Source organism: Balaenoptera acutorostrata, chromosome 9 (assembly GCF_949987535.1).
Source record: "Balaenoptera acutorostrata chromosome 9, mBalAcu1.1, whole genome shotgun sequence".
Classification (NCBI taxonomy): Eukaryota; Metazoa; Chordata; class Mammalia; order Artiodactyla; family Balaenopteridae; genus Balaenoptera; species Balaenoptera acutorostrata.
Genome location: NC_080072.1, coordinates 4,873,245 through 4,893,894, shown reverse-complemented (window position 1 = coordinate 4,893,894; position 20,650 = coordinate 4,873,245). Strand labels below are relative to the sequence as shown.

General features: G+C 44.1%; 1 protein-coding gene across 22 annotated transcripts in view; it reads left to right on the top strand.

The window, feature by feature from the left end:
* The window catches only part of PPP6R3 (protein phosphatase 6 regulatory subunit 3), a 129,944-nt gene that overhangs the window by 97,452 nt on the left and 11,842 nt on the right, over window positions 1–20,650 (top strand). For 12 of the 22 annotated variants that reach the window (XM_057553742.1, XM_057553740.1, XM_057553739.1 and 9 more), the window contains 7 exons: window positions 888–974; window positions 5,836–5,933; window positions 7,639–7,693; window positions 8,551–8,681; window positions 13,388–13,509; window positions 17,742–17,895; window positions 19,291–19,397. In XM_057553742.1, coding sequence (XP_057409725.1) covers window positions 888–974; window positions 5,836–5,933; window positions 7,639–7,693; window positions 8,551–8,681; window positions 13,388–13,509; window positions 17,742–17,895; window positions 19,291–19,397 — 754 coding nt within the window. Of the gene's footprint in view, window positions 1–887; window positions 975–5,835; window positions 5,934–7,638; window positions 7,694–8,550; window positions 8,682–13,387; window positions 13,510–16,259; window positions 16,490–17,741; window positions 17,896–19,290; window positions 19,398–20,650 lie in introns of those variants that run through there. The other 10 variants (XM_057553735.1, XM_057553744.1, XM_057553733.1 and 7 more) reach the window with 6 other exon arrangements.

The following is a 20,650-nucleotide window of genomic DNA, read 5'->3' as shown; positions in this document are numbered from 1 at the left end:
CCCAAGGACAGTGCTCTCTGCCCAGAACACTTCTACAAAAAGTACGGGACGAATAACTCAGAAAACACAGTGTAAGTTACCCTTAGACCTCTAGTGCTTGTTCTTAGAATTTTACAGACTGTTCATATTTATTACTTGCTGTAGAGCAATTACTGTCATTAGTGTGGTGCTTAGCCATTTGTGTATCTTCATTTCTAATTGTTAATACATGTATGAATTAATAGAAATCACTTACCGTGGATTGGTGAGCAGGTCGTGTTTATGCTTTTGCTTATTAATGTGCGTTGGTTTTAAGTTGTGAGGGCAGCGGGTTACGTTCTAAGCGGCAGAAGACTTGGGGTCTTGTAATGAGCAGGGGACTGCTGCCCTAAGTCATATTTAGCATTTATGAACAATACTTTTCTTAGAATGGGCAAGAAATGAAATAATTTAACGTGAAATGGTTGTGTTTAAACCTGACCTTTCTAGTGGCTCATTAGTAATCCCTGGGAATTGCAACTTTACCCTTCAGGCTTGGCACATGTAATTATTTTTATATTTTATCTGAGCCATTAACTTCTTCCTTCCCTTTGTAAACATCTAATTGGAGATAATCACCAAAATCACTGAAATGGAGTACCTCATCTCTCCCATGCCTTCTGGTGCTGTTCATCATGAGTGAAGTGACCGCAGGTGGGCAGCAGGATAGGTAGCCAAACCGTCCGGTTGAGTGGAGTGTACCCTTGAATTTTGGGGTGGATTTTACAACTTAGCTGTTACTTATTTTTGTTCCTGCTGTTGTTAACACATTGAGAGAAAAACTAAATGTGATTTTTCCGTAAAAATGCTGATACAAATGTCCAAAATTTTTCTCTGTTAAATAGTTTTTTACATTTCTATGCATATAGGTTACAACCTGCCATATTCATTCATCCAGTGATGATGAAATTGACTTTAAAGAAACGGGTTTCTCACAGGATTCTTCTTTGCAGCAAGTGAGTCATGCCTAAAGTTTTGCTTTTTGTTTTATTTTAAATGCTTAGTTTAGTTGCCATTTGTGAATCAGCTTTGGAGTGAGACATGCATTAGGTTGTGATTTGGGGTTAACCTGTTAGCTAGGCAAAGACATTTAAAAGAGGAAGTGTTGGGTACATGAGAGGAAGGTTTATGTTGAATGTAATTCCAGGGAATGTTTCTTCAGATCTGATAATAGTGATGAGTCGGGTAAATTTTCAGGAGATTTGAATGAACTGAACAGTTCAGTAAAAGCACCTCGGACATGCTCGTTATGCAGACCTGCACAGTAGACAGTTCCTGCAGTAGAGGTCTGTGGATAAGAATAAGAAGACTTGTTTAACGTCAGTGAAAGTAACCGTCACAATATCCCTGAACCCCACATGGCTTACATGTTTCCAGTATCTTCACATTGTGTAGTGATGTCTAAGTTAAGTTGTAGTTGAAGTAACTCATTGCCACCCTGTCCTCCTGTTCCCAAATCATCGCTTTTATCAGCTGCTGGTCATCTTTGTGGGGGAGAGAGCAGGATACAGAAATAAATGTGCTGATTTATCATCCATTGGTGGTTCTTGGGGAGGTGAGGAATGATTTCACTATCTCCACTGGGTATCAGGTTTGGGAGCTAAATAGAGAAGCCCCTTTGAAAGTTATCAGCTCTTCGTATGAAGAAGTTGCCCTTAGTCAGGACCAGGTCTTGGCCTGTCAGTTGATTTGGTGTGGCAATGGAATTAACGTAGTCACCTTCCCACCTGGCACTGAATGTTGCTTAGCTTCTTTTTTCTCCATCTTTAAGCCCCTTTTACCAAGGCCAGGATGAAGCTTCTGATGCTTATGCTGGCCTTGCCTTTCGGCGTCCGAGTAGACTGACACACTCCGGTGTAGGTTGAGCTAAGCAGTTGCTTGGTTTGGTACTAAGGCAATTTAACATTCACGTTTTCAGGCTAGGCCTGAGGTAGCATTTTGGTGGCTGGCAGGCTTCTCTTGATTCTTGACACTGCCCTTTGGAAGCCAGCCTCCCGAGGAGAGGGGCGGGGAGCTGTCGAGCAGCAGGGCCTCATTGCCACCTCTCACCTTGGCTTGCTGTCCGGCAGCAGTGGCCACCCCGGAGGCCCAGCTGGCTCACTGTGAGCCCTCGTGCCTTTGAGCAATCCTTGCCCGACCCTGGAGCGCCTGGACAGTATTGAATTAGTCCCCTCGTCCTGGTCTGAACCCCAGTGCTACACATTGCTCCACCCCTACAAAGAAGCTTGGTGGTGTACAATGTACATTTTCAAGGTGATTTTGATCTGGCGAATAGCTTTAAGAAAAAGAATGCCCTTAAACATCTATTTGTAAATAAGCTAATAAACTCGGAACTTCCGGGCAACTAATTTAATTGGGTACTGGTGACATTTTGGTACCAGGAAAGTGGATTCCCTTCTCTCTCTTGAAATCTGGTTACAGGGTCATAGCTTTTCTGGGGAGAATTTTCTGACATTTTTTTGCTTTGACTGCTGATGTGCATATAAAGCAAGCCCAGTCACCAGACTGCCTTAACACCAGGCTACTGTTCCTGTGGGGTTTATCCACTTTATGTAACCCTCTAAAAGTAGGAAGAATAATTATTCTTTTCTGATTGACAGCCTTCCAGTAAACTTTTCTTTGCATGTTTAAACTATACACCAGTCATGGATCATTTTGAAAATAAACATACTCCAAAGCATTTTTTTCTGAATTTAAGAATACAAATCTAGGTTAATGTAAGAATTTCATGCTGGTCTCCTTTATAATCAAATCAGTTTATATATATCAATTTGAGGTTCTCATTCACATTTAAAGCTAGGTCTGTTGGTGACGCTTGAGTACAGAGAGTTTAGGGCAGCTCACTTAACAGACCTGGGGGGGGGGCCATACTTGGCTCGGGGCGTGCTCACAGCTTTGGTGCCCCTTCTGGTTTCCTCACCTCCGGAGCTTGACTCTTCCTCCTCCTAAGGCTGCCTCACAGGGTAGAGGGTGAGGAGGTCTTCCTCGTGTGGTGTCTGAAGAACTAGGGCTGGCTGCCAAGGATGGACACCGCTCCCGCCGCCCCCGTCCCCGACAGGCTTGTTCATAGGCCGTCAGGTCGGTGGACGGGGACTTTCTGTTGCCCAGGTGGGTCCACCCAAGAGATTTACTTAAGAAAGCAGTGGGCTCCCTTCTCAGTGACTTGAACAGTCCCTGGCTTTGGCCAGGATGACAGTTCTGAGACGTGTGGGGTTTTTTTCCCCCTTTTTTGTATAATTAAAAGTTTTTAATAATTGCACAACTGTATGGTGCTTTCCAGATTTGGATTTCTCAGAGTCCAAAACATTTTTATAAAGCTTTAAATAGAATACAGTAGCAGTCTTCACTTATGTGGGTTTAGTAAGCCTCTATGGCTTTATTAGTCAAAATCAGATTTGAAACCTAAGTTCTTTGCTGGTTTTATCTTCCTAGAAGCTACAGTAGACTCAGAACTAATGAGGACTACGGTTTGTTGGTTTTCTTTTTCCTCTGCGTTACTACGTGGAGGCCGTGTCTGTCAACTGCTATATATCTCCCTCCATAGATGAAGAGAGACAGTGCAAATATGTGTGTGCATGTTTTTGTGTATCTGTGTATGTATCTATATGTTTGTACATGTATGCATTCACACATGTATTTATAATACACTTAGTATTTGCATTCTGTTATGAAGCATTTAAAGTATTATGAAGCATTTAAAGGAACACTTTTGGGAATATTTCTTCCGTTTTACACTCAAAAGATTTACAGTATGATCTCTGGAAGTACAAAACATTTAAAGAAAAAGAAAAAAAAAAAGAAAACAGTTGAAAAGGACCTTTTCCCCTTGTGCAACCAAATTTCTAATCTGTCAATAAACTCAGAGCCTGGCTTATACTGCTTGCTCGGAAGAAGGACTTCGTGATTCTTTTTTTTTTTTAAGAAATTCACGTTATTTATTTATTTATTTATTTATTTATGACTGTGTTGAGTCTTCGTTTCTGTGCGAGGGCTTTCTCTAGTTGCGGCAAGTGGGGACCACTCTTCATCGCGGTGCGCGGGCCTCTCACCATCGCGGCCTCTCTTGTTGCGGAGCACAGGCTCCAGACGCGCAGGCTCAGTAATTGTGGCTCACGGGCTTAGTTGCTCCGTGGCATGTGGGATCTTCCCAGACCAGGGCTCGAACCCGTGTCCCCCGCATTGGCAGGCAGATTCTCAACCACTGCGCCACCAGGGAAGCCCCGGACTTCGTGATTCTTTGCCACACCTTTGAAGCTACCAACCATGCGTCATACCTTATAAAAGATAAAGCAATTCAGACGAGTTGGTTTCTTTCTACTTATCGTATTTTATATTCGTTATGTCCAAAACTCAGCCCAGCCTCCCAGAACTTGTCCCTACCGTTCTGCTTTCACCCAAACTCCCACAGCTTTGGTGTGCCTTACCAAATGCACCCCTGGGGGGCTGGCCCCGAGTGCTCGTGTGCTCATGTAGTATTGTCTCTTTGGGCAAGAAAGGGAGCAGCGGGAAAGTGTGAGAGTGAACAGGGGGGTGGTGGGTATCGAGTTAGCGAAAAGTGAGGTTTTAGGTTCTCGGTAAACTAAATGCAGCATTTTTTAGACCTAAGGAAAAGATGCCTTCCAAAGCCAAATATAAGGTTTATTTTTAAATTATCCACTATTTGGATTATCCATGCCATAATTCCCTGCCACCAGAATGAATAATCAGGAATTAACGGCAGAGGCATTTCTGCAGTGTTTGTCTGCAGGGTAGAGTGCGTGGGCTCTGCTCAGATGGAGAACCGAGGAGAGCTTGGCCTTCCCAGTAGGGGCCTCAGGAGCGACGCTTTCAGTTCAGCTGCCAGCTGCTACTTGTGCCCCCGCGAGGTCCGTACACAGCTCTGTCTGCGGGCAGCACGCGCGTTGTTTGTCTCCACATTTATTGCTCGGGGCAGAGTGAGGAGTGGCACTTGCATATCTTCGTCTGTTCTTTACTCCTGACTGAGAACATGGAACGCGTTTGCTGACCTCGCTTGTTCCCCTGGGCCTGCTTCTTGTTTGAAATTAGAATAGCAGCGTTTTTGTGGAGTCCGTTTTAACATCCCCCCTTTCTCGCCGAAGAGAGCCCAGGTGAGCCTGGTGCTCTCTAGAAACGGTGTAGTGAACAAGAGCCGGCTCCCGCACGGGTCTTTCAGTGCTGCAGGCTTTTCAGAGTGATTTTGGATCAGTGTTGTAACTTTCTGTCCTCTCTCTAAGGTAGGTAGGATAGTAGTTGCTCTTCTGCTCTTCCTAGCCTCTGAGCCTTAACTCTTTCTTTTAAGAAAATGAAGTGTCCCTGAACACTGTGTTGTAGGGTTGTGATTGTGATTGTTAGTCGTTTTTCCTCTGGTGTCATGTTGCTGTAGTGGACTGTGGGTGGGGAGATGCCCGGGGGTGGGGGTGGGGTTACCATTGGTCGGATCTTAAGGTAAGGTTGGTTGTGTTCAGAGGTGACTGATACACCTCATAATTTCAGACTGTCACATGTCGCTTGATCACCCTTTTGAACTAGACCCAAACCTCTCTCTAAAGATAATTCGGAATAGAGGTCAGTGGTCACTTAACATTTCTTACATGACGTGTGCATTAGAATAATTTATGGACCAAATTCCAAACATTTCCTTTTTGGGGTAAATCGTGTCTGAAATTATTTGATTTTTTTTTTTTTTAGAAAAACACACCAACCTTTTAGGCCCTATGGCTATATAAATAAGATGATTTCTGGAAAACAAATGAGCAAATAGTATGTAGAATGTCATTAGAATCATTATATCACTGTCACTGGTCCTGGGGTTGCCAGGCCTTTTCTGATTATCAGATGCAACAAATGACGTCCAATTTTATTGACCAGTTTGGCTTCAACGATGAGAAGTTTGCAGATCAAGATGACATTGGCAAGTGAGTATGTCTTCTGTTTGCATAACTGTCGCCTCCACTCCTGCTCTTTGTGCGGCGTTCTGGTTCTCCTGGGTTCTTGGAACCCTTTTGCATTCGTGAGTTGGGAGGAGCCTGCCCTCCAGGTGTTCCTTTAGTTCCAGCCTATCAGCCTGAAGCACCCAGACAGACAACAAGTAGGAATAGAATGTCACGGCCACAGAGCAGGCTTGCCCCTGGCCTTGACAGGCCTTGGTCTTTCACAGAGGCTTGTTTGTATTAGGTGTAGGAACTCAGGTCATTGTTCTCCTCTTCGAGGTTTTAGTGCTGGATCACATCATCTAAACTTGTTAATCCCTGTGTCAGTTACCTAGTTACTTGGCTTGAGCAGGTGTGGTTCTTTTACAGAACACAGTGAATGGGATATCATATTAAGGCTGAGCAGCTCTACCCCATGTGTATTCTCTTCTCTAGGTGACTAACCAGAAGGCAGAGTTGGGGTTTTTTCCCCCGAGAGCTAGGCCTTAAGTTCATTCATTCTGCAGTCAGGGAAAGAGGAGCACAGAAATGGGAATTATTGGTAATATGCAGAATTAATGAATAGAAGATGTGTGGGCCATCCACAGAAATGAAAACAAATGTTCTAGCATCTGACCTTGGGAAATGAGAGGTATTTATAAATGAAGTATTTACAAGAGGGGTGTTAACAGCTCACCAAGCCGAGTTCTCTCTCATGGGGGCTCCCTGATGGTGGTCGCCAACACCCAGCATCTCTCAGGGTTCCCCACTAGCAGTAGATGCTCAGTAGTTGGTTGAACTACAGCCAGCGGAGGCTGTTGTTTGTCATTAGTTGCAGTTTATGGCAGGTGAGAAGCTAAAAGACTTTTTCCATCACACTCTAATTGTGCCAAACAACATGCTGTGTTGGCACAGGGGCCTGGAGGCTCCACTGTAAGTAGAGCAGTAGTTGAAGGCTGTCAGCTGCCCTAAGAATCGGCTCATTTAAATCCAGAAAGAGCAAGGACTCGGTGTTTGTGTCTGTACCCCAGGAGCGCTCACACCAGAACCCGCAGGTTCCCCCATGTGGCATCTCAGCATTCGCCTGTCTGGACTCATTTATTAAGAGTTACTAGTTAGGAATGCATAGTCTCTTTAGAATTTGTATTGGGTATTTGGAATAATGTTTGATTAGAACAGATCTTTTAAGGATTATAAGATAGTCCCACCTACTCAAAAATTGTTTAATAGGCTCTGAATTCTTTTACTCCCAACTTTTTTCCTAACTATGCCATATTATAACATAAGATTTCAGGGGTATCTGTGTGTTTTATGTGTGAATTTGACTATACTTGGAGAAAGTTCGGGGTCTGACAGCTTCTGTGGCCTTTCTCGTGCTCTGACCTATTTCTTCTTTGCAAATAACCTTTTTGGGGTTATGAAGTATGGCCCATGGAACCATGGTTTCTACCATGGATGTTAAAAATCTTTTATAGGAAGGCTTCGAGGGTGTGTTTATTATGTCTCAAAAGGCTTCCATTCCAGCCTTCCCATCCTGTGTAAATTCCTTATACCAAGGGAGGAGGTATCATTTAATGTAAGCAGAGTTTGTTTGTTGTTACTTACAGAGATTTTAATGATAGTGTAAATATTTTAATTTGGAGAATTTCACAAATACTGTTTCTGAGTCTATAGATAATTAACTATTCTTGCACTTATATTTTGTTTACAGTGTTTCTTTTGATCGGGTATCAGACATCAACTTTACTCTCAATACAAATGAAAGTGTAAGTATTAAGGCCTGTCGCGAGCAACAAGGCATACGTGAGATGGACAAGTGGGAATGGGGTTCTCTCAGAGCTTGCCTGCGAGAGCTGTGTGCACTGGGACCCCTGCGCCCTAGGAAACTTTGTCTTAGATTGCTGTGACTTCAGCAGCCACTCACATGACCTGCCTGGCCCCTGTGGGCATGTGAATTTGCAACCCTGGTTTAAGATGTGACAGGGCTAGTAAAGCCAGTGTAGATATTGAGCTTCAAAGACTGCTGTTTGACTCCAGCCTGCTGCTTCTTACATCTGCTGAATGTCACCAGGAGCGAAACTTGGGCTAGATCAGGGCCAGCCTCTCATCGCCAGGCAGGCGAAACGCCAAGTCAGCCACATCAGCAGATTGACACAGGATTAGTGTCATTTGAATGGGCACAATGTTGATTTTTATGTCACTTAACATGAGAGACCAATGGTTTATCTGCTGTTGTGATAAGTTAGAAACTAACCGATTGGACCATGACACTCATCACTGCTTAGCTGGCCCGGTAAAAGAAGAGCTTTTTGTGTTAGGGTAGGTCTGGGGCTGCATCTTAGGTAGGTGGGCCAGGGAGACTCTTAGAATTAAAGTGGTGCTTTCACCAGATGAAAGTGAGTATATGTAGACAGTCTCAGTTTCTCTTTTGAAGCCAGTCTTTTGGGGGGAACTTTTTGTTGTTACTTACACAGAAGCTGACATTAGATGCTTACATTTTATCTTGGTGTATGTGATAGACACAGTTTTTTTTAAAAGGATATAGAAGATGATTTACACTGGTAACTTTTGCGGAAAATAACTTGATTTTAAAATTGATTTTCTCTCTCTCATTTTTATTTAGGGAAATATTGCCTTGTTTGAAGCATGTTGTAAGGAAAGAATACAGCAGTTTGATGATGGTGGCTCTGATGAGGAAGATATCTGGGAGGAAAAACACATTGCATTTACACCAGAATCCCAAAGACGATCAAGGTGAAAAAAAGTTCGTTATAGTAGTAACAGTATCCAATGCATAAAGCAAATGATTATTAGGAGACGTACATTGTAACCTCTCCAAACATATATGCTTGACCTAGAGATCAGTGCTTTTCTCATGATCAGAAATGCCCTTTTAAATTGATGTGAGTTGGTGCCACTGCACTTGTCTGCAGTGTGAACGAATCAAGGTAATCTACTTGAAAATGCTCGAAGTGTTTAGACATAGTTCATGAAACGTTGTGACACAGCCTCTTCTCATTGGGAGATGATGCTGAGGAATGTAGTCATATCGTGCTTTGAGAAAACGTTCCCTTACCAGGAATAAGAGCAGCAGCTGAGTTATGTGTTGTTTCTTACAAAAGACTGAAAGTTTCCCCGGGGAAGGGAAGAGTTGTTTCTAAAAGTTAATTTAACTTGGGGAGACAGAGTCATGTCATTTGATACCCACTGGGATCAACCCAGTCTTCTCCCCTCTCCCCCTCATTTTTAAAATTCACTCTATCCAAAAACCCCAGTTACAATGCAGAGCTTGTCAGACTGGATAAAAAAAATAAGGCCTGATTTATGCTGCCGATGGGAAATAATTTAAATTATTTAAAAACTTAAATTAAAAAAAAAATTTAAACAGGTCAAAATTAAAGGTAGAGGGGTCTATATTAATATTAAAGTAGGGCTTCCCTGGTGGCGCAGTGGTTGAGAATCTGCCTGCCAATGCAGGGGACACGGGTTCGAGCCCTGGTCTGGGAGGATCCCACATGCCGCGGAGCAACTAGGCCCATGCGCCACAGCTACTGAGCCTGCGCGTCTGGAGCCTGTGCTCCGCAACAAGAGAGGCCGAGATAGTGAGAGGCCCGCACACCGCGATGAAGAGTGGCCCCCGCTCGCTGCAACTAGAGAAAGCCCTCGCACAGAAACGAAGACCCAACACAGCCAAAAATAAATAAATAAAAATTTTTAAAAATATATTAAAGTAGATTTCAAAGGAAAAGGATAAAGGAAAGGTCATAAAGGGGTTATTAGAAGAACATAATGCCAATTATAAATGTCTACGTACCTAATAACAAGGCTTCAAAATAGAGCAAAAACTGATAGAACTGTGAAGAGAAGTAGGCAGATTGCACAGTTATAATCAGATATTTCAATGCTCCTCTCCCAGTAATTGATAAAACAATAGGCCATAAAAATATAGAACACTTAAATACCTACCGGGCATTTATAAAGTACTACACCCAACTCCACAGCAGAATGTGTATTCTTTTCAAGTATACATGAAATATTTACCAAGAGATATCATATTTGGGCCATAATGCAAGTCTCAGTAAAAAGGTTTCAAGTCATACAAAATACACTGTCTGACCCCAATGGAATTAAATTAGAAATCAGTAACAGATCTCTAGAAAATCTCCAAATATGTGGAAACAAATAACACATGAGTTAAAGAAAAAAAATCACAGGGGAGGGACTTCCCTGGTGGTCCAGTGGTAAAGAATCTGCTTTACAATGCAGGGGATGTGGGTTCGATCCCTGGTCAGGAAACTAAGATCCCACATGCCGCGGGACAACTAAGCCTGCGCGCCACAACTACTGAGCTCGTGCACCTCAGCTAGAGAGCCTGCCTGCTGCAAACTACAGAGCCCACGTGCTCTGGAACCCCGCACACCACAACTACAGAGCCCACGCGCCCTGGAGCCTGCACACCACAGCTAGAGAGAAGCCCACACGCCGCAGCAAAGAGCCTGCATACCTCAGCAAATATCCCGTGTGCCGCAACTAAGACCTGATGCAGCCAAAAATAAAAATAAATAAATAAATAAATAATCAATCAATCAATCTTAACCCAAAAAAAAAACATTTAAAAAATTACAGGGGAAGTTGCACAGTACTGTGAATTGAAAGAAAACGAAAACACAATATATCAGGATTTGGACCTTGCAACTGCAACAGTACTTAAAGGATCATTTTTAGCACTGACTGCTTACATTGAAAAAGAAGAAACATCTCAAATCAGTGACCTCAGCTTCCACCTTAAGAAATGACTAGGGCTTCCCTGGTGGCGCAGTGGTTGAGAATCTGCCTGCTAATGGAGGGGACACGGGTTCGAGCCCTGGTCTGGGAAGATCCCACATGCCGCGGAGCAACTAGGCCCGTGAGCCACAATTACTGAGCCTGCGCGTCTGGAGCCTGTGCTCCGCAACAAGAGAGGCCGCGATAGTGAGAGGCCTGTGCGCCGCGATGAAGAGTGACCCCCACTTGCCACAACTAGAGAAAGCCCTCGCACAGAAACGAAGACCCAACACAGCCATAAATAAATAAATAAATAAAATTTAAAAAAAAAAGAAAAAGGAATGACTAGAAATACAAAACAGAAAAACAGTAGGGAAAATCATTGTAATCAATGAGTCATGACTGAAAGTTGTTGTTTGAGAAGATTAATAAAACTGATATACCTCTAGACAGAATGGTCAAGCAAAAAAGAGAAGATACACATTATTAATATCAGGAACAAGAGAGATGACATCACTACAGATTCTACAGATACTAAAAGGATAGTAAGGATTATTAGGAGCAACTCTACGCCAATAAATCTGACAACTTAGATCTTTGAAAGACACAGACTACCAAATCTCAAGCAAAAAACGATAACCCGAATTGTCCTATATCAAAGAAGTTGAATTTTTAATATAAAGCTTCCCACATACACACAAAAAAACTCAAGGTCCAGGTGGTTTCTCCTTGGTGAATTCTGCCGAACATTTCAGGAAGAAATTACACCAGTTTATACAGAAGCTTCCAGAAAATGGAAAAGGAGGGAATAGTACCCATCTCGTCCTATGAGGCCACATCATTGTAACTTGATACCAAAAGCTGGCATCGCGTTACATGATATGAAAAGAAAAGTGACCTGTTATTCTCATGAACATAGGTACAGAAACTCCTTTAAAAATTTTAGCAAATAAATGCAACGATACGTCATGACCATGCAAGGTTTATTCCAGCAGTGCAGAGTTGGTTTAACATTTGAAAATCAGTCAGAAGGCATGTGGCTGAATCCAACATCTATTCCTGATAGGAATGCTCAGCAAACAAGAGATAGCAGAGGATTCCTTCAGCTTGTTTAAAGCTTCTCCAGTCAGCCTACAGTTAGCATCATACTTCACGGTAAAAGACTGAATGACTTCCCCCCAAGATCAGCAACAAAACAAGGGTATCTGCTCTTACCACTGCTTTTCCATATTGTGCTGGAGGTTCTAGCCAGTGCAGTAAGTCAGGAAAAAGAAATAAATGGTTTCTAGATTGGAAAGGAAAAGGTAAAATTACCTTTGTTCATAGACAATGTTACTATCTATGTAGAAAATGTGTTGTAATCTATGAAAAGACTACTAGAACAATTAAGTGGGTTTAGCAAGATTGCACAATCTTGGATCAATATAATTGTATTTCTGCATACTGCAGCCAACAATTAGAATTAAAATTACTAAACAGTACTATTCATAGTAGCATCAAAATATTAAATGTATAGAGGTAAATCTGACAAAAGACGTGCAAGGCCCATACACTGAAAATTATAGAACAGCTGAGAGAAATCAAGACTTGATAAATGTTTAAGAATTGGAAGACTTAATATTGTTAAGATGCCAGTTCTCCCCAGATTGATCTAGATTCAGTGCAATCCCAAACAAAATCATAACAGGTTTTCTTGGTAGCTATTGACAAGTTGATTTTTAAATTCATATGAAAATGCAAAGGACCTATAACCAAAACAACTTTCATTAAGAACAGCATTAGAGTATTAACACTATCTGACTTCAACGTACAGTAATTAAGACAGGGAATAGATCAGGGGGACAGAATAGAGAGCCCATAAGTAGACCTACATACATATGTAGACATCTGATTTATGGTGGAGGTACAAAAGCAGATCCGTGGAAAAAGGATAGTCTTTTGAAGACATAGTGCTGGAGCAGTTGGACGTCTGTATGTAAAAAAATGAACTTAGTCCATACCTCTTACTGTAAATACACATTAACCCAAAATGGTTCTTAGGCCTAAATGTAAGACATAAAACCAGAAAACTTAATACTGGAAAATCTTTGTGACCTTGGGTTAGGCAAAGATTTCTAAGATACAACACCAAAAGTGCTATACATGAAAGAAAATTTTGATAAGTTAAACTTTATCAAAATTAAACACTTCTATTCTTCAAAAGACACTTAATATTAAGAGAATGAAAAGACAAAGCATACACTAAGAGAAAACATTTGCAAATCATATATCTGATAAAGGATTTCTGTGTAGAGCATATAAAGAACTCTCGTAACTCTATAGTAATAAAAAAGACAACCCAATTTTTAAAATAGGCTAAAGATGTGAAAAGAACACTTGAGAAAAGAAGATGAGCACTTGAGAAGAAGCTCAGCATCCTTGGTCATTAGGGAAATGCAGATTCACGCCACCAGGGGACACCTCCACACACCCTCCAAACAAGGCAGTTGTTTAGATTATGATCTGTGTCTTCAAGCAAGCCCAAGTGGTAGAGCAGCTGGTGACCCAGAGTAGGATCAGTCTTAACAGAAGGACGGGCAGATTGGATCCAGGTGAAGTGCAGTACGATCTTTTTGTTGTTGGAGGACTTTTGAATTCTTTGGATTTAGTTGGTGGCTGACAGGCAACATTAAATATTTTGGTCCTTTTTTTCTTAGCTCGGGGAGTACAGACAGTGAGGAAAGTACAGACTCTGAAGAAGAAGATGGAGCAAAACAAGACTTGTTTGAATCCAGTAGTGCCAACACAGAGGATAAAATGGAGGTAGACCTGAATGAACGTAAGTTGCCTTCTTCTTCCGTATCAGCCGCTGTGTGTTGGAGATAGCCTACAGTATCTGAGATGTCTTCTGAAGGAATAGTTAAGTTGAAGCACATGTTGTCATTTGAGTCCCCTTGAAGGTTTAAGTCTCAAGGACCGGGCCTAAGGGAAGGAGCAAGTTACACCTTTGATGGGAGAGCATCTCTTTACGGTTTGGAAACCCTCTGTGTGAGTCTGGCTAGAGGACAGAGCACACTGGTAGGTCCATCCTCTGGCTACAGAGACTGGGTACCAAAGCAAAAGGGGAAAGACAGTAGATTCTGGAAAGATGAGGAAAGACTGATCTGTAGAATCGGGAGTGCACTTCAACCAGAGGAAACACCTTAAAGCTCTAACAGTTTTAAATGGGTTCTTCACGGTTTATTTATGAATCCTGTAATCCTAAAACTTGTCCAGCTAAGTGCTTATTTATGTTTTGCTACTTGCTACGAAGACTTGTGTTAGCTGGCCTTCTAAAAATACTGTTAACTTCTAAGAGTTCAGACAAATTTTTTTGTGAAAGAGCCATGTGGGTTGCTACTGGGGCTTTCCTCAAGGCTGAAAGGGCTTCCTGTTATCCAGGAAGGCCTTTATGACTCAGTTCCAGAGGCTGAAACCCAGCTCTGGAGGTCAGGTTCAACCTCCTCGTAACCTCAGAGTTTAGCAGTAATCCAGCAAATCCCACATGTTACAGATCCGAAAACGGAGAGCCAGAGAGGAAGTACAGATCCTGTGTCCTCTCACTCCTTTCCCAGCTCACCTGCTTCACGAGGACGTGATACAGTTCAAATCAGCACACCTTTATCAGGTTTCTCCTGTGTGCCAGGAGCTTAGAGCCTACTGACAAAATGGAGAGGTTTACCGTCCAGTGTGATGAGGATGGCGGGCCGGGGGAGCTCAGGGGGGGCCCGGCTCACCCCAGGCGTCTGCAGAGACCTCCCAGAGAATGGGATGCATAATAAGGACAAGTAGGGATCAGTCAGTTTGCACAGAAGGCAATTCACATGAAGGTGCAGAGCTGTTTAATATAGCTCAAGAAAAGGGTGAGGTGGTGGAGGTGAGGCCAGAGGCCAGAAGGAGAATTTTATCCTGAAGGCTGTAATCCTCCTGAGGGTTTTACTAAGAATTACAGTATTTGATCTGTTTGGAGATGATCACTGTGGGCAGCAGCGTGAGAGCTGGATTAGAAAGTGCACAGTGGAGACAGGAAAACCAGTAAGAGACTCACCATTACATGTGAGAAATGGCGAGGGCTGATCAGGACAGGGGCCAGGCGGCAGGGAGAAAGGGACAGGCTGGAGGCCCTGATCTTTTAGCTCTAGAATGTGTGTGTGTTCATGTGTACGGTTCAGTAGTGTTAAGTATATTCACATTATTGTGCAGTAGATCCTCTAGAACTTTTTTGTCTTGCAAGGCTGAAGCTGTACCCATTAAACAACCACTCCCCATTCCCCCTGCCCCAGCCCCTGGCAGCCACCATTCTATCTTCTGTCTCTGTGAATTTGACTCCTCTAGAGACCTCATCGAAGTGGAATCACAGAGTATTTGTCCTTCTGTGACTGGTGTATTTCCCTTAGCATGATGCCCTCCAGGGTCATCCATGTTGGAGCGTATGGCAGGATTTTCTTCTTTTTTAAGGCTGAGTAATATTTCAGAGTCTGTGGTTCTTTGAGGTCACTGGGTGGGTGATATGTGACTTGGAGAGAGACCACACACTTGGTATGACTCACTGCCACTGTCACGGTGACGCTGGAGCTGGGTGTGGGGACAGGGAGAGACGGAGGGGGAGCATCTCGGATGAAGGTCCCATTCACCCTCCCTCGATGGCGTGCGGCCTTACAGGCCTCAGCCCTTCTGACTCTGCTCCTTGGGAAGGGCTTCCTTTGCACTGACAGGCCCACAGAGGTCGAGGTGGGGCCGGGGAGTGGGGGCATGCTCCTCTCCTAGGGCTCTGAGCTGCCTCAGCCCCCTGACTTTGAGAGCCTCCGCCATCCCCAGCAATCTCTGTGGCTTCTTTCAGTGGTTTTTGGGACTGTTGAGTTTTTAATGTTAGACTAATTCTGGGGAGCTAATCTGGGAAAGAATATCCCAGAATGATAACAACAGGAAAGTCATTTTTGTGTAGCCTAATTTAGTTATGAAGTGGAACTTTGACTTGGATGGAATGAGTCTAGAACTTTGCATATGGTGGCAGGCAAACATGCCTGTCAGGTTGACCCTTCTAAGGTTGCAGGTGAGGCTTTCAGACATTGAGGTATCATCCCTTCTCGGTGCCATTGGAGCCCAGCTGCACACACACAGAGTGCAGTGCAGGCCCTCATTTAACCCTCAGGACTAAGTAGATGGTCTTATCCAAATTGAACAAATGAGGAAACCCAGGCTAAGGGGAGTTAAATAACTTGCCCAGAGTCACAGTAAGGTGGTGTATCTGTAAAATTGGTACACTTCTCTTGTACACAGGTACTTCTCGGTCATTTGTCTCGAGGAGAATCCCCAAATAGCTAGCAGATTCCCTAGTCTAGCATTCCTTGCTTACAGCATGGAGCTTCCAAATTGTGATAGAAAACATCCCTGATAAAGAACAGTGGTCCCCACACCCAGCTTGTCCCAGCAAGGATTTGGGGATTCAGCATTGAGTACTGTGAGGGAAAGCATGGTGTGCGATGAGAGCAAACAAACAGACCTGATTTCATCTGAAGGGACACATCTCAGGTGTCGACCTTTAAACAGAGACCGGCAGGTTGGACCCAAACTGCAGCATGAGAGGAGCAGCACAGACAGGGAGCAGCGCCCCTGCAGTCCCGCCGCTCCCACCTCTGAACGCACTCCTGTGCCTGCAGGACCTAGAAGGTCAGCAAGAAAAAAACTCCTCTCTACTCTCAAAACTGCACTTCTGACACCAAATGTGTGAGTTTCCCACACAGACCATTTCTCCACACCAGCTGAGCGTCCTGTACAGCTCAGTTCAGGCACTGACTACCTGGGCTTAGAGTCAGACCGCACAGGTTAAGGGCTCAGTCCCACAGGATAGCTGCCCCGTCCCGACCGGTACTTCTGACCAACTGGCTATAAATAGGGAGTTCCCGTGACCTCTTTGGGTTTGATTATTTGCTAGAACCGCTCACAGAATTCAGAGAAGCACTTTACCTACTATTACCAGTTTATTACAAAGGATATTTTAAAGGATACAAATGGACAGCCAGATGAAGACGTAAATAGGACCAGGTCCAGAAGTGCCCCGAGCACAGGCGCTTCTGTCCCCGTGGAGTCTGTGATGTGCGCCCCCCCCGTCGCCAGCCCGGACGCTCTGAAGTCCGGCCGGTGGGTTCTCATGGGGACCTCGTTACGGGGGCACGGTCGATTAAATCATTGATCGTTAGTGATTAACTTGACTTCCAGCCCCTCTGCCCTTCCGGAAGGTTGGGGGAGGAGTGGTGGGGTAGGTCTGAAAGTTCCAACCCTCTCGCCACCTGGTTGCCCCTCGCCGGCCCCCACCCTGAGGCCGTCCAGGAGCCCCCAGCCGCCAGTCATCTCATCAGCACCCGTCTGTCACTTCAGAGGTTCCAAGGGTTTGGGGGGTGGGTGGGCAGAGACCAAACACATATTCCTTATTATGTCACAGGAAGCCTTGCTGCTGTTTGTGCTAACGGTAGTAGACTGCAGGGCGGCCGTGGAAGGCATGTGTGTGGAGCGTGGCCGGGCGTGGACTGGGAAGCATTAAGGTTGTTTCCAGTTTACTGCAGTTGAATAGCCAGCATGCTTTTCTTTAAAAAAAAAATTAACTATTTATTTTGGAATAATTTTAGATTTACAGAAAGGTTGCAAAGATTGTCAGGGAGTGGCTGTATACCCTTCACCCATCTTCCTCCCGATGTTAATATAACCTTGGTACATTTGTCAAAATTAAGAAATTAACATCGACGTGTTCTTTTATGTGTGGCTTTGTCTTCTTGTGTGATAATCTCTATTGGAAAAAAATCGTAGAGAGGAATTGCCAAGGGATCAAAGGGAACACACAGTTTTATAATAGGGTAGATGTCTCCAAATTGCCCTCCCAGTGGCTGTACCATGTCCGCTTCTACCCACGGTGTATTAGAGTGCCCTTGGCCCACAACTGCGGGCTTTTCATCATTGTACCTGTTTTTGAAAAATACTTGTGTTATAGTAAACAGCTGAGGTGTTCTCAAAATGAAACGCTTCCCCTCTTTTTAGCACCCAGCTGGTCTGCCAGCTTTGATGTCCCCATGGAGACAACGCACGGTGCTCCCTTAGACTCTGTGGGTTCTGACGTCTGGAGCACAGAGGAGCCAGTGCCGACTAAGGAGACAGGCTGGGCTTCTTTTTCCGAGTTCGCATCTTCCCTGAGGTGAGCGTGTGCGCCAGCTCTCTAAAGCTTTCCACACGAGAACCGAGGATGCCATGGGTGTTGTTGACACTGTTTGTCACCTTGATTTTCTTCCAAGTTGAATATAGTGCCTTAAACAAGATTGAACATCAACAGGGGGAGATACTGACACAGCTATGAGTTACAAGAAAAACAGTCCTCCTCCTCCTCCTTTCATCCAGGATGAACTGGGAAAGGAGTAGATCATAACAAAGTAGGCTGGGGAGATATGGCCAGGAAGTCAGTCAGCACAGTGCTGATGAAGGTGTCAGGACAGGCTTGGGAACGAGGTGAAGCCAAAGAATTCCTGGCAGACACCTCAGTGTGGAATATTATAGAAGAATGCAGAATATATCTTGAATTTAATAGATAATGTGAACTTGTATTTCGCTTGTAGCTGGTCTAGTGCTGTAAATTAAGGGGTGTGACAGGTATGGCTGTCAATCTTGTTAATTGTAATTCTCAGTAACAGCAACCTATCATTTTGTAGTTTTCCTGAATAATATTGTCAGCATTTGAGTATTAACCATGGATTTCATGTCTTGTTAGACTTACTTTGATTTGATTAACGTTGTTTTATTTCATCTACTGAAAAACAATCAATCTCCACCACCCCATTTGAAAGATTTTGTTGCTTTCCCCATCCTAACCAGTGATGTTTTTAAACAGTCACTGGTAATGGAAAAGATAAGACAAACTGTTATGAACTAGCATTTACCATTACAGACAAACCAAAGAGGAGGCTTTACAGCATCTCTAACAATAGCAGTGAGCCATTATTCAGAGGTAAAAGTGAGATTTATGGAAAATATCTCCCGGATATGATGAATTATTTCACTGACTCTTCCAGTGCAGGACAATCAAGTTTCCAGCTCTTGCTTTTCTGGTTACTTGAGAATGTTGTTGAAGCGTCTCGCTTCCCTTTACAAGCCCTTGTGCACAGGCTATGTTTTCTCATTAAATATCATTAAGAGGGCCAGGCGCTCTAGGCAGTTTGGCTTGAGGCGATAAGGATTTTTGTAAAAATGGCACTGTAGATACAGTTCATATCGTACAGCGTATGCACTGCTGTCCCAGCCCTGGGAGCCTGGGGATTATGTGACCATGAGGGGCTGGGGGCATTTTGAAACTGTCTAGAAACCCCTGAGAAGTCCCTGTGTGACTGCCCTGCTGATTTAGCAGAATATCGGCCCACCCACACTCATCTGCTACTCCAGGCCGCCGTCCATGCTTAGATCTGTGTGTCATTCATTGGAGTCTATAACCAACTGTGTCTCCTCAGTGGAATTGGAACTGATGTTCAAAGGTTTTTTGGGAATAATGATAACTGAGGTCTGTTTCCCACTGCTAACCTCTGAATTTTCTCTCTTCTAAAAGTACAAAAGACTCTTTAAGGAGCAGTTCTCCAGTGGAAATGGAGACCAGCACGGAGCCAGTGGGCCCTCTGGCGCCCAGTGCAGCTGCCCTGGCAGTGCAGCCGGAAGGTGGGTGCAGAGCGCCGGGGCCCGGCCTGTGGGCCGCTCCTGTGGTGGTTGTTCGCACGGTAACTTTATGCTGAGTGTTCTAGATCGGAAAAGTTGTCTTTGTCCACAGAGCAGGTTTTTTAAAAGTTCAGGGGCTCCAAGGACCCAGGAAAATGAGATGGTGGGTCTGATGTGCTCAGGGCTATTGAGGAAAAGAAGTTGTGTATGTTTGCCAGAACCACAGCATGCTGATCCTAGAACAGTAAGGGATCTAAGTTACCAGTCACTCGATTCCCTCAAGACAGGAAAGGAAACAGGCCCAGAAAGGATGAATGGCCTAGCTTACAGCACCCAGGGTGAATAAAACCAGAACTAGTCATGTGTGCGCCAAGCCCATCTTGCACCCAGTTCTTTCGTCCCTTGGAGTTTGCTTTCTTGGTGCATATGTGTATGTCTGGGCACATTTCAGGCTCTGTGGTGGTTTATTTTCTTCCCACCTTTGTGAATAGATGAAATGGTCAAGGGTATCCAGTGGCTGTCTTTTTCAAAACATGCACTTGTTCGTTGCATAGGCCCTGAACTATTTTCAACCTGATGAGGGGCGTGGGAGGTGGGGGGAGAGCGCGGAGGTTAGTAAAGGGGGCGAGGAGTGGTCATGGATAGTATGTGGAGGAAACAGAGAAGTCAGTCCTTAGAAAAGGAAATGAGGATACAGGTAGAGGGCACAGGAACCAAGGGGCAGGAAATTAATAAACCCAGAAATCAGTATTTTGTAAACATTCTATATAGATGACCTAATTTATCCCTCAGCGGTTCTACAGGTGGCTTCATATACCCCCATTTTGTGGATAAGAAAACTCAGGCGCAGGTTGGGTGCTTTGCCCCGGGCTCTGAGGTTGGTAAGTGGTAAGGTGGTCAGGCTGGGTGTGAATTCAGGAAGTCTGACTTCAGAGCCTACACTCATAACCAGTATACCACATGGCTCCCTCTTATAGAACAAAGAAATAATCCACTGGGAACCACAAAAAGGTAACTTTAAAAAAGGAAAAGAATAGGACCCAAGTGTGGGACAAGTGAGAGGAGAAGGATGAATGAGAAGGGTACATGGATAAACCATGAACTGGGTTCTGGTGGGTTGTGGTTGTAGAATATACAACCACCCGTCTGTCCTGCGCTGGGAACTGGAGAACGTGAGGGGCAGGAGAGTTGGCTGGGAGAAAGTTGGGTGTGCGGGTAGCTGGGGAGACTGGGGGGGACTCACCGGTCCTACGCTG